General features: G+C 36.8%; 1 protein-coding gene across 2 annotated transcripts in view; it reads right to left on the bottom strand.

Moving 5' to 3' along the window:
* Positions 1-419: 419 nt before the first annotated feature.
* LOC133527978 (angiogenic factor with G patch and FHA domains 1) overlaps positions 420-12,990 on the bottom strand; it is a 44,921-nt gene continuing 32,350 nt past the window's right edge. For both annotated transcript variants that reach the window (XM_061865200.1, XM_061865199.1), the window contains one exon: positions 420-1,032. In XM_061865200.1, coding sequence (XP_061721184.1) covers positions 838-1,032 — 195 coding nt within the window. In that variant the 3' untranslated portion in view covers positions 420-837. The remainder of the gene's footprint in view (positions 1,033-12,990) is intronic.

Genomic DNA, 12,990 nt, shown 5'->3' with positions numbered 1-12,990 from the left:
CATAAATATCAAGAATGGCACTAATATTGACAGCTAATAACAGCTGCTGGTAGCCGTCAGTCAATAAGCCTGCTGTCAAGATCCATTTGGCTCCTAAACACTCGGTAAAATCACTCGTGCGTGGGTTTTTATTGACAGCAAAATTACCGAGAGCGAAGCCGCGTTTGCACTGCATTTTGCTGTTTCTAGAAAATGTAATGGAGACCTGAGTGGCGTGTATCATTTACTCAGTTCTGCGAGTTAGATTAATTATTACCTTTCAAGCAACAAGACAGCTGGCTAATACCGTGTTTCCTCAATTTACCTCAATTATTATTTTTATACAGTACTAAGAATAAATCATTAAGGGCCTGGCCATGGGCATTTTTTGTCGCCGAGGCGGTATTACCTTTTCTTTTATTAGGGATGATTAAATAATATTTCATTGTTAATAATAATAAAATATGGTTTATTACCTTAAGTTACATAAGACAGTAACAGAGCAACCTTCTCTAAGTAAGTCATTCAGAACTTACTACAAAGTTTAGAACAGGTAGCTATTCTATTTATTCTTTCGCTCGACATTAAACGTAATATTTTAAATGGTATTGGTTAACATAAAATATCAATAAATACTTAATTACATTTTTACAGCATACATATCATACATAGGTAGGTACTAAACTGTTTAATTAGTACGTGCGTATTAACATTTTATATTACAATTATGTAGCATAAAATCGTTATCAATTTTTGTATCAGAGTTCAATACTGGATTGAATTGCAATTTGTATTGAAATTTGTTCGACTTAGACCACTTCTTAAAGGAGCACCCGGAGGAGGCTTTTTCCGGAGAAGTTATTCTTCACCAGAGTCATCTTCCTCTGGGTCTTGAAATGCTTTAGCGGGAGGTTGAAGCATTTTTGTCTTGGCAGCCAGTCTCATCGTAGAGGTACCGAGGAGGTTTTTAGGAACGAACTTGGGGACTAGAGAAGGCGCAGCGGCGGCCCCCGTGCCCAGGCCAGATGTACCGTCGTTGCCAACCAGGGGAATCTGAAACAAGGTAAAGAAATATAAATAGTTAACAATGTTGACATAAGCTTACTCTAGTTTAGTGGGCGATAAAAGGCTGATATGATGATGATGATGATGATGATGATGTTTATTGACAGAATGTTTATTTAGAATAGCCCATGTAAAATAAATGTAAATAGCTGTTTAACACTTTCAAAATAACGCCTAAGTCCCACTTGCACCATTCCACTAACCCGGGGTAAATCGGTTAAACCTGGAGTTACCATGGTTACCAGTACAATTTCACACTGGGTTAACCGGTTAAACCTGGAGTTACCATGGTTACCAGTACAATTAGTCACTGGGTTAACCAGTTAAACCTGGAGTTACCATGGTTACCAGTACAATTTGACACCGGGTTAACCAGTTAAACCTAGTTACCATGATTACCAGTACAATTTGTCACTGGGTTAACCATTTAAACCTGGAGTTGCCATGGTTACCAGTACAATTTGACACTTGGTTAACCGGTTAAACCTGGAGTTACCATGGTTACCAGTACAATTTGTCACTGGGTTAACCGGTTAAACCTGGGGTCACCATGATTACCAGTACAATTGGATACTGGGTTAATGGTTTAACCCGTTAACCCCGGGTTAGTGGGATGGTGCAAGTGGCCCTTAAGGTGCCGGGAGTTGTCGTGTCTACAGCACCCTATAGATTTAGCCAGGGGGAGACTTGAACCATTGCATTAAAAAAAAACAAATCTTTATATTTCGTTATCCTCCCTCCCACATTGGCTGTTACAAAACGTTATGTAACATCGTGAGACAGGGACAACATAATAATGACGCATTGGTTAACAGTGTAATGTCATGTAAACATTTTTAATAATAAATTAATTCATAAAACAATATCAATACTATCATGCTGTCCCTGTCACACGGTTTATAACATTTTATCTACACACATATCATAAACCTTCTATGCCTTAAAAATCTGTAAGTAAAACTGTTTTGTTACAACAAATTTCTTACCTGTGAAAATGATGTAATAGCTTTATTACTACATCAAAATCGATCTGGTTATGACATTTAAATTTCGAAAATCTCTGAAAAAAAAGCAATTCGATTCTACCTCTATTCTAATATCAGTCGAGATGCCTTTTTGTTCGACATAAAATGCAAATTGCATACAATTTCGACAAATCTCGCATGTTAGTTTGTATCGAATGTACGGAAATAGGCGCCCGACTCTAGTTTATCTCTGAATTAAAAAAAAACTACAAATGCGTGACATGCGTGAAAAAGTTTTCATTTACCGCCATTTGACGTACAGTTTATCTTTTAATAAGTTTTAAGTACTTATAAAATGAGTTTGTTATGTTGTTTTTAAAGTAATTATAGCAAAAGCAAGAGCGATAAAGATATTTCGGCAACGCACCACATATCCGCGAGTTCCGACAAAAGAGCAACGATATCCCAATGTTGGCTGTAATTTGGGTTAGTGAATATATCATAAAAAGTGTATAATATATGTGTAGATAAAATAGTGTATGTAACTCTACATGATTAGGCATTAAAACACTTGTGTTTTAATTCCTTTAATTATGTAACAGTCACATAAACTACTATTATAACAGCCAATGTGGGAGCACCATAAGCTTTCCAGGTTTATTTTGATTTCTAATACCAATGTTGTTAACACGTGCTGCGTGAAATATTTTAATGGAATGGTGTTGAAAATGTTGAAAGACAACACTTACTTCCAGATATCGTAGCTAGGACTATCGAGTAGTAACATCAACAAGCCTATATTTTTGCATTTCACCAATGATTAAAAACTTCGATCGATTTCATCCTGTAAGACGTTTCTCATGGCAAACATTTTGATATCGTTACGGAGTACAGGACCACTAGACCGTAAAAGGCAGGTAACTACGCGCCCATTACGTCTAACGACAGACAGACGGACAATGTGTTATTAGTGCTTCATTGTCTAGCCGGGTGAACAGCCTAGACGAACGGAAGTCCAGATTTCCTGTGCCATAGAAGATGCTCTTGCGTCGGACTTGTAAAATACTAAAAATGTCGTAAGTGGGACTGTGCGTCGACTAGTTTTGCCCCTTTTTATTACGGGAGCATGGTGATCTATGAGGCCAATGGCACGGATCAAAACAAGTCCATGTAGGGGCTGTTCAATGCCGACTAGACTATTTTTTGTGCGACGGCCGCTTGGCGACAGTGATTGTGAATGGGTCCCGTGATGTTGCTTAGTCACTCGCATATTTCTGCCTTATACAATATGGACGAAAACTTGTTTGTAAGATGAGCATCTTATAATAGGTACACCTTTCTTCATTCCATATATACTGGTTATATTATAATTTACTGAATCTCCTCATAATTATATATCATCGATATTTCCCTAACTAAGTATTGAAAATAGGTTTGAGAAATTATCTACTTACTTACCAAACATTATGCTCTATCCCCGACTTCATGTCTTAAACTATAATAATAATCTTAATCTTAAAGTATAATAAACATATGAATACAAATCTTATTCAGTAAGTAGGTACTGTACCAAATACTAGCCACCCTTATGCTAGGTCAACCTTGTGAAGACTGGAACTTGAATTCTGATCATGCAGTTGCAGAGATTCAAAGAAACGCGACAAGGTTAAGCAAACCTAGTACACCTATATTAGCAGGCTAAAATTATGCTAACAAGTAAGTACAAGTCAGTCTAGTGCACTAAGAGTTCTAGAGAATTGTAAATATTTATCACAACTATTTACACATAATTTGTATGCAAGTTTTAACCGTTTTTGACATAGTACTTTCAGGCGGAAAGGCAAGTAAAGAACATAACTTAAAAATATGCTGGAGGGTTCCAGGGCAAATAATAGTTATTTGTTTTACAAGGGGGCAAAGTTGTTGTTTAACCGCTCGTGCTAATATTGATACCCGAGCAAGCGAAAGATTCCAAAATTGAACCACGAGCGTAGCGAGTTTCACCACACCAAAGCGAGGAAAATATTAACTATGAAATACCAAACAAATCAAACCAAATCAAACCCAAATGAACGTAATATAAAATGTAACATTCAAAATCATTATTTAAAAGTAAATTCCACGAGCTAACATAAGGAAACAACTCAAAATTTGCATCTGATTACTTTGCCCCACATGTGGATAAAATGCAACAATCAAGAGGGCCTTTACCAGTTGGTGTGGTGAAAAGTAATTTTTCAAATCATAATTTACACATAGTGGTGTTTCTACTTTTCAAAATATTAAATAAAGGTATATTTGGGAATAAATGTAGGTACACTTCTTTTTTTTCCTCTGAACTCTTCCCTTTATTTTAAAGTTTAGCTGAAGTGCGTGCTTTGGTTATTTTTATCACTTAATCGTCGATATTTTAATAATTTTATACCAATTATCGATTCGAGCACGGTCATCCGCAAGTCCATTTGGTCCCCGTATTTTATACTAGAGGTAAATTCGAACATACATTTTTATGTCTAAATGATGTCATTTCATTTATACTTACCATTCACGCGTGCATTTCGTTCGTAGGTACATGTCCGTAAGGTAAGTTGAGGTTGAAGGATAAGATGGAATGGATTTTGGATCGAGATGAGCAATGTTGAAAAATGTTATCCATCGATAACACACCCATAATACTGATCACTAAAAAATACCTAAAAAACTTTCTTAACTAAAAAGACTGGGAGAAGTTTGAACGGTAGCAGGATAAGATCGATATATACGTATTTTCTAAAACCGTGTAAGCATAGTAGTGTAGTTATTAATGATCGGCAATAGATGGGTTTTCGAACGTTAAAAACTCAACATTGACACTAAGTTACTTGTTTGACATAAGCTACTTTTTTTATATAAATCACCACATATGTGTATCTTCCTCTATGCAAAATTACTGGGTAAAGACGGAAAAGTGTTGTAAACCCTAAGGCAAAAGTCTAATAATATTTAAAAATAATGAGTTTGTATTCAGTTATAACAATTGTACACTTATCCTTTTTGGACCCAATCTACACTTACGTACCCAACGAACCTTACCAACATTTGTATTGGCGCGAGCGAGACGTACCTACGGGCGATTGATTAGCGAAATAATATCATTTAGATATCAATATGTAAGTTTGAATGAGTTTCCTTTTCATAACGAATTTGTATTCACGTTGAATCATATTCATTACCATATTAGTCAAATAGACAGGCGCCAAAATTCCTCAAGCCATTTTGTTTTCTTTATAACGACTTTGTTCTTTCCACAAACACATGTATAGGCCAATGATCACATTTTTTCTCTGAATACGGCATCCTTATAAAAACAGCTGTATTGATCTTTAGAGATCAAAACGTTGCTTTGAATTTTGTAAATTTAGCATATGATATGTGCATATGTTTTTATAACATAAATTGTAAATACAAATAAAAATATTACTTTGCTAATCTGCGAAATAAAAACGTGCTAAGCAATCAGTGATAACCCCTTATACTTGCGCATTTTTTGCATGCAATAAATGTACTACTACGAAAAGTACAATACTCGAAACGTGTTTCGCCACGTGTTAACGGGTTAACCTCTGATTGACTAATACGTTATTATTTCGCGGATTAGCAAAGTACTATTTATGTTTTAATTAAGGTCAATAGGGATAAGTGTGGCTGGTCTTCACATTGGGGCCTGTTTACACATTGATCAGTGTCTATTGCGAGTTCATGCATTGGCTACTTGCTAGTCGCGTTTACTAGCAATAAACACGAATGAATGTGTAATCAGGACCAATGTGACGGCCAGCCACACTTATCCGTACGCCACACTTACCTTAATATGGATTTCCGCAAAGTTACGCATGATTCTATAAATGACCTAAAAATTGTATTTTTTTTACATAGGCACCTATAAAGTCAATGTTAAGTTGCATTTTTCAATGCACTGGTAATGTTGAGCTGGGTAGTGTGTACTACATAATATTTCCCTACGAAATCTGTATACCTAAAACCCTGATTTGCAAGCTTAAGTCGATCTTGAGCGATTTTTTTTCTACTCTGGGTCGATTGCAGTTTCTGAATTTTAAAATCTACTCAGAAATTGATAATAAACATGACGAACTAGCTCTGCAAAATGGCCCCACACATATTGTTGTGATCTAAAGGTTATGCCAACCTTAATGCACAATTGATTGTACAAATACTGAAAAGCATTTCTTCACATCCCCTTATTAGGTTTCCTTTTTCTTTCAGAATCAGACATTAGCACGACTGTTTTTCCCTGTTGGTTGTAGGACAGATGACAGTAATTTACTCGTACCTATGTAAAAAAGTGCCTACGCTTATGGTTGAGATTAGGAAGCCTACAGCACCCGGGGCTACTTAACACGATCAGTGCCAATCAAACACATGTGCGTGATGTTTGTATCGTTTGTATGGAGTACGTCCACGCTAAGTTACTTGACAAGTTTTGCGTGAAGTATATTGGCGGTGACAATGTATGGCACGTTGTCACCGCCAAGAGGTCCAAGTCGGTACAAAAAAAAAAGCAAAAAAAAAAAGAGGAAGCAATGTTAATTTTCAGTACTTGCATTGTATTCGTTTCCATCGCTCATTGCGTATTTCTTGCTGCCCTCACCTCTCTCTACACTTATGATTCATTGCCAGCGAGGTTCCGTCCACATATATTACGAGAATTCATACTTAATATGGGCTTAAAGACATTCGTTGGTCGTAAAGAGAGCCGTAATGAAGCGATGCACCGCGCAGGCGCGCGATGCAGTTTAGATAGGCGGCTGCGCGCTGCCAAACGACGCAGACGGCTACATTGTTCAAACTTAAAACGTTCATGTAAAAATGACATAGTATTAAACTATATATATTTCATAGTTCAAAGTTTTTATTGTATATAAAAATCCGGGTACGTGTTTTATACAAATTCATTCCTATACAGTGATTTATTTTTAAATAGGTATTCAACTTCTTGAAAACTGCTTTAACGATTTAGCAAAGTACCTACCTACATTTTTGGAAATGGTCGTTTTCCTATCTTTCTACGCCGAAAGGTAGAAGTTCTTCTATAAGTTACTTTTGGAAGTATGTATAAAGAATTTTACAGTACATATGGTGCTACTTTACCGCACTAGTGCGAAAATTAGCATATTACGTTACTGTGTCGAACATTTAAAGGGCCATATGTACTGTAAAACGTTGTACGATACATGTGCGAATAGGTAATTCGCAGCTCGTGTCGATTTAAAACACTCCCTTCGGTCGTGTTTTAATTTATCGCCACTCGTTTCGAATTTCCTATTTTTTGCACTTGTATCGTAATGTACTATTACGACACAATACATAACAATCCAATTCACTATTGTGTTAAGGCAAGCTACTTTGTAAGGTCCTCGTAGGACCTTTGTGGCTCCATTTCTTTTCCCAAATGTCAAGTTTTTTCAAAACCTAATAATTTATTTATGAGTATTTTTGGTGAACAAGGCAATTCATAGGCAGCCTACAATACAACTGACGAGTTGTTACATAGTTGGATCGCAAAATATCTTTAAATATAAGTACGCGAGCATCGAAAAGAAGTTGCTTGAGTCAGCGGCCAGGTGTTTGTTAATACGCGGCTCAGACCAAACAATGACAACATGACGAGACGATCTGCACTTAAGATACCGGCTGATGTACAACGTGAAATTTAAATTAAAACTCTTATTTGCATGCCGGTACTAGCTGTGTATGGAGACGGTACTTTCATGATATGTTATGCTTTGTTTTGCTACTCGTGACTTAACGGGTTCCAACCTTACCGTCCATAAGATTAATTCCATTCTTAAAGGGTCTAGCAGGCTAAGCGAACAAGAAGTGCCGCCAACGACGGATTTTGTCGATATTTCTGGTAGTGTACTGTTAGGTCCTAAGGACCCTCCATGCTTAACATCAGACCTCGAGTCTCTTTTGTTTGCGAGTTATTCAGGATAACGTAAAATAATTAGGGTATCATTGAAAGTGTCATATTTTATAAACGATTCAAGTTAAATGAACCAAACAAAATTATATTTGATAACAATAAAAAAAACTACAAAATGCATATTTTTTACCAGCATCCTGTCCTTAAACTTCATTGCAAAAAATTCGAAAAATTCGAATCGTTTTTTTTGACATGAAGCACGAACGTTTGTGCAAATATTTTTATATGTGTATGTAGTGGGAATTAGTGGCTACTCATGCATATTTTTTTTGGAGGTGTACCTCCGCGAAAAGTAAAAAAAAAATTGGAAGGAAAAAAATATTCTTATTTTTTGCAATGAAGTTTAAGGACAGGATGCTGGTAAAAAATATGCATTTTGTAGTTTTTTTTATTGTTATCAAATATAATTTTGTTTGGTTCATGTAACTTGAATCGTTTATAAAATATGACACTTTCAATGATACCCTAATTATTTTACGTTATCCTGAATAACTCGCAAACAAAAGAGAATCGAGGTCTGATGTTAAGCATGGAGGGTCCTTAGGACCTAACAGTACACTACCAGAAATATCGACAAAATCCGTCGTTGGGGGCACTTCTTGTTCGCTTAGCCTGCTAGACCCTTTATCTAGTATATACAGTCGTACAATTAATTAAATGGTATCCATCGACACTGACACTTAGTTGTAAAGTACCTACCTAATTGCATTTGTAAAATCCACCATGTGCCGATTTTGAAAACCTATTTTTCTGGTATTTTAAACTTGCTCGATAGCCAAAACCACCTAATATTGTTTTATTTAAATCATCATCGTTAAAGCCTATTATCACCGACTGCTGAACTAAATTCATTTAATCGCGCTTCTTTCATCCGAAAGCTGCCACCAATCCGTTAACATTTTAAAGGTGACATTCAGATGACGACTAAGCAGCGTTGCTGTTGCGGCAATACAGTGAAGGGACCCGTGACATTTAAGCATTTAACTGCAGTTGCTATCCGAAGGTGACATTTAGACAAACTCCATTATAGTTTGATAATGACATCTGGGGGCCTGCCTCGAAAACCGATTTTCTTTTCTACTAAGACGTAATTAGTGGCAGAGAATAATTTTTAAGAAAAAAAAACCGACTTCAATGAGGGAGACCGGTGAAAGAAAGATTAGTGTTGATTTTGGATCTCATACAATGAAATTAAAAAAATTGTCTTGAAAATTTAATTTGCTTAACAAACACAGCGAAGCGTCGTTAAAGAATTCCATTCTGATCAACATCAGCAGTTCCACTTCTAAATGTAAATGCTTGATTTGTTGATGAAAATACAAAAATCACTGTATGTATGCCTTTCACATTTGAAGAGTTCCCTCGATTCCTCATAAATTCTAGATTAAATATTTTTCAAAATCGGTTCAGAAATGGCGGAGTTATGAAGCAATAAACATTAAAAAAAACTAAAAAAATACAACCGAACAGAACCTCCTCCTTTTGAAATCTTGAAGTCGGTTAATAATGAGCGCAATTGACGAACTTCGAGTTTCGCGGTTATAGCCCTGCCCCCCAAGTATACTTAAAGGCTTTCATTTCGCCAAAGACAGATCTAGTAGCTTAATTTACAAGTGTCTGTAAGATTGTAGGACTTTTGAAATAAATATGTATCTTTATCTGACAAGACGGCATAAGGTGATATTTTTTTCTTCATTTCGTTCCTCGTAGACGATTAAGTTCGTAAATGCGACCCTTTTCAAAAATACTAAGAACTGTATATGTAGATAATTGCAACAATTTATTAAATTGCGATACCGGTCGCGAGTTTCGCGAATTCACCATGACTAATAAAGTCCTTTGGGTCCACTTATTAATATTACTAACGAACGTATCTTGATCAAGACATCTCCGAGGTCTGACATAGTCTTTTTGACTCTCATCATTTATCTCGAATGTGAATAAGGGAAACTCAAAGGGCCGCAAGTTCTACATTGTTTTTACACCTCGTGACATCGTAAGTCTTGTCCTTTTTATGTAGGTATGCGCTTGTTCTAAAGAGACAGTTCGCAGGTGACATAGCTATCAATAAAAATGTCCAAATAAGTCAAAATTGCTTAATATTTATTACAAGTCATATTAAAGCCATTTTTGCTAATGTATAGTACAGAGAAGCTGCCGACGCCTATGTACATACTCGTACAGATGTAGTGAATAATCCTTTCTCATCGTATTTTGTCAGGATCGTTCATATTTGTCATGCTACTTTAGTCAACCTCAGTACATTTTATACAGAGACTGACTGAAATAGCATAACACGTTCGTACGTTTCCGTAAAAAAACGATGGGAAAGGACAAAGAATAAACAAAGGACAGATGGCGAATAAAAGTGTAGGTCTAAATGCATTGATCGATTGGACTTTATTTTTTACCAGCTACTTTATTTTCGCACGTATCTGACTTTGAAATCTGTCCTATATTTAATAGTTTATGTTTGAAAAAAAATTAAAGGCCGCCTGAACTAGGTATCATTGCTCGCTGAATATCTTAAAAACCTCTTATGTCCACTGATTAAAGCTATGAGGCACAAAGGAACAATCAAAATGTCAAGTTCGATAAAAAAGGGGAAGTAAATTTGGTAATATCAAGACCATGAGGTTATGATGGCATTTTGACATTCGTTCCAAGTTCTATTCGTCAAGAGCACCATTAACAACTGATTAAACTATACCATAGCGCATATTTAAGGCAAGCACTTTATTTTGATAGGCTAATTATACAAGACTGATTGCGACTAGGACTAGAAGATCGATCTTCGCTTTCCATTCCAAAGCGTCTCTCTCAAATCCAAGCCCCGTCTGTTAAACTTGATTAGTCCTGGCAGGCTGGCTACCTGGCTAGGCTAGACACAATTATACAGCTTACATGCGTGAGAATATAATATGTAGATCCAACAAGCGACCTCTGCGGAATGTAAAGGTATTGTTATCACAACATCTAGATGTCGACCAAGGCTAGACACACATCATTCTCCGGCTAAATTAACACTTCATTGTCTATACTGATCTAGGAATATACCTACAAGTTGAATAGGAATGACCGAGCTCTATAATTTAGAACTAGCTTACAGGCAGGAGTAAAATAAGGTATTATATTCCCGGTAATATTTTATGACTAGATCCAATTTTTTGTCATAACCTAAAAATCAATGAAAAAGGGCAATGTATGGAATTTCTGCACAAAGTGACCCGTCTTCATCGAAAATTTCCTAACCTAAGCTTATTTCTCTCTAGCTTGTACTCGTAATATAAGGCTAGAGTATTTAAGGCAAGATCTTCAACGTTTGTGACATGACGTGGGGGTTAAGCGGGTGTTCGAGAGCTTGGTGGAGAATGCGGTGGGGGCAAGAGTCATGGCAGTGTCGAAACCGTAGTCTGAAGCGTGGCTCCACGCGCTTTCCTCTCCGCACTTGGGTACTCTGCTTGACAACGACTTGACGCGGATTGCAGTTGCTCTTCGCCTGGGCTGTGCAGTGTGTGAACCCCATGCATGTATCTGCGGTACTATGGTGGAGGCAGCGGTCATCACGCGTTGAATTGTTGTCGGTGTGCGGGATAGTGCCCACAGCACAACGCACGTAATGATATCGTGCGGAGGGCGCTGGTTTCTGCGAATGTCCCATGCGTGCTGGAGCCTCCTAGCCTCAGAGTTAGGTTCCCTGGGGGAAACGTTTAATGTGGGACGCTACGTGTCAGCACCTTCGCGGCGTCGCATATTGGCCGTACCGTGAGAGCAGCAGAAGCAGGGGCTGAGTTGGTTGCGGTACGCTAGCGGGAGAAATACGAAGTCGTTGCGAACTATTTGTTTGTACCCTCTTGCAGTGGAAACCACTGGTTGCTGGTGTGCTGAGACCAAGGCTTTTTTTTGGGAAGTGGAGAGACGAATGCCTTTTACATCGGGGGAGGGGGGGGGGCGGGGTCGCGAGGTGAATTTGTAGTGTAGCTGTCGTTATTTAGGTAAGGAGTAGGTAATTTAAGACAGTTTTTATTTACCCATATATTTTGTTTAATTTGTTTATTTCTTTGACATTGTTAATTATTTAGTTATTTTTTTCAATTATTAATGTATGTGAATGTAAATTAGTTAAGGATAATTTATTTTGTCATTTTATTTTGTGAAACAATGTAACCTAATTTGGATTTATTAAATACCATTATTTCGTGTTATTAAAATAAATAATACTACAGGTTACTACGAAGGTATCACTTATGAACCTAAGACCATAACGTTCAGGTATAGGAAGGCTGTCCTGAAAGCGTTTATACTGAGTTATATTAAAATTATTCCAAAAAAGCACATTTGTAGGCTTAACATGGCGCGCGTATGCGATTTCCAAACTGATATGTTTAAGTGGCAGATATAACAAAATTCAACTAAATCACTAAGGGTAGTGTACTAAAAGGTTCCGTACTACCCCAGAAAATCGCTTTATTTACGCTAAACATTTCAAAAGTGTGTTGCGCGGAGCTTTATTATTCCATCGATTTAATAATACCTTAATCACGGCAAGTCACAGATCAATCACATTACGTAAGGCAGAAATGAGGCCCAGGGAGCTCCGTAACGAAAAATATGCTAGCCACTAAAAATACCACTGTTTTTAGATTTTTCTGATAGGTACTATACTTTAGCCACCTTCTGACAGCATTATCAGACCTCCTCTGTGTGTACTGTACGTGTATGGAATATTATTATTATTATTATATCGCTATTTTAGCTTGATCAAGAAGTGATTTAGATCACTTAAATATATAAGTTTAGATTTATAAGATTTTGATGTAATAAATAAACGAACCAATAAATACACAATACAATAAAGCTTTAGCTCTCACGCTTTAATGTGTAAAATAAAACGCAGACTTTTATGAAGCAGGCAAAATACGCCAGGAAGGCATTACTTAGCCTGGTTATAGAACCCTAAAAATGCAATAAACTTTGGCACAAGTTCGCGTGGTGCCG

Source organism: Cydia pomonella, chromosome 18 (genome assembly GCF_033807575.1).
Source record: "Cydia pomonella isolate Wapato2018A chromosome 18, ilCydPomo1, whole genome shotgun sequence".
Taxonomy (NCBI): Eukaryota; Metazoa; Arthropoda; class Insecta; order Lepidoptera; family Tortricidae; genus Cydia; species Cydia pomonella.
This window is presented reverse-complemented; position numbering and strand designations above follow the sequence as displayed.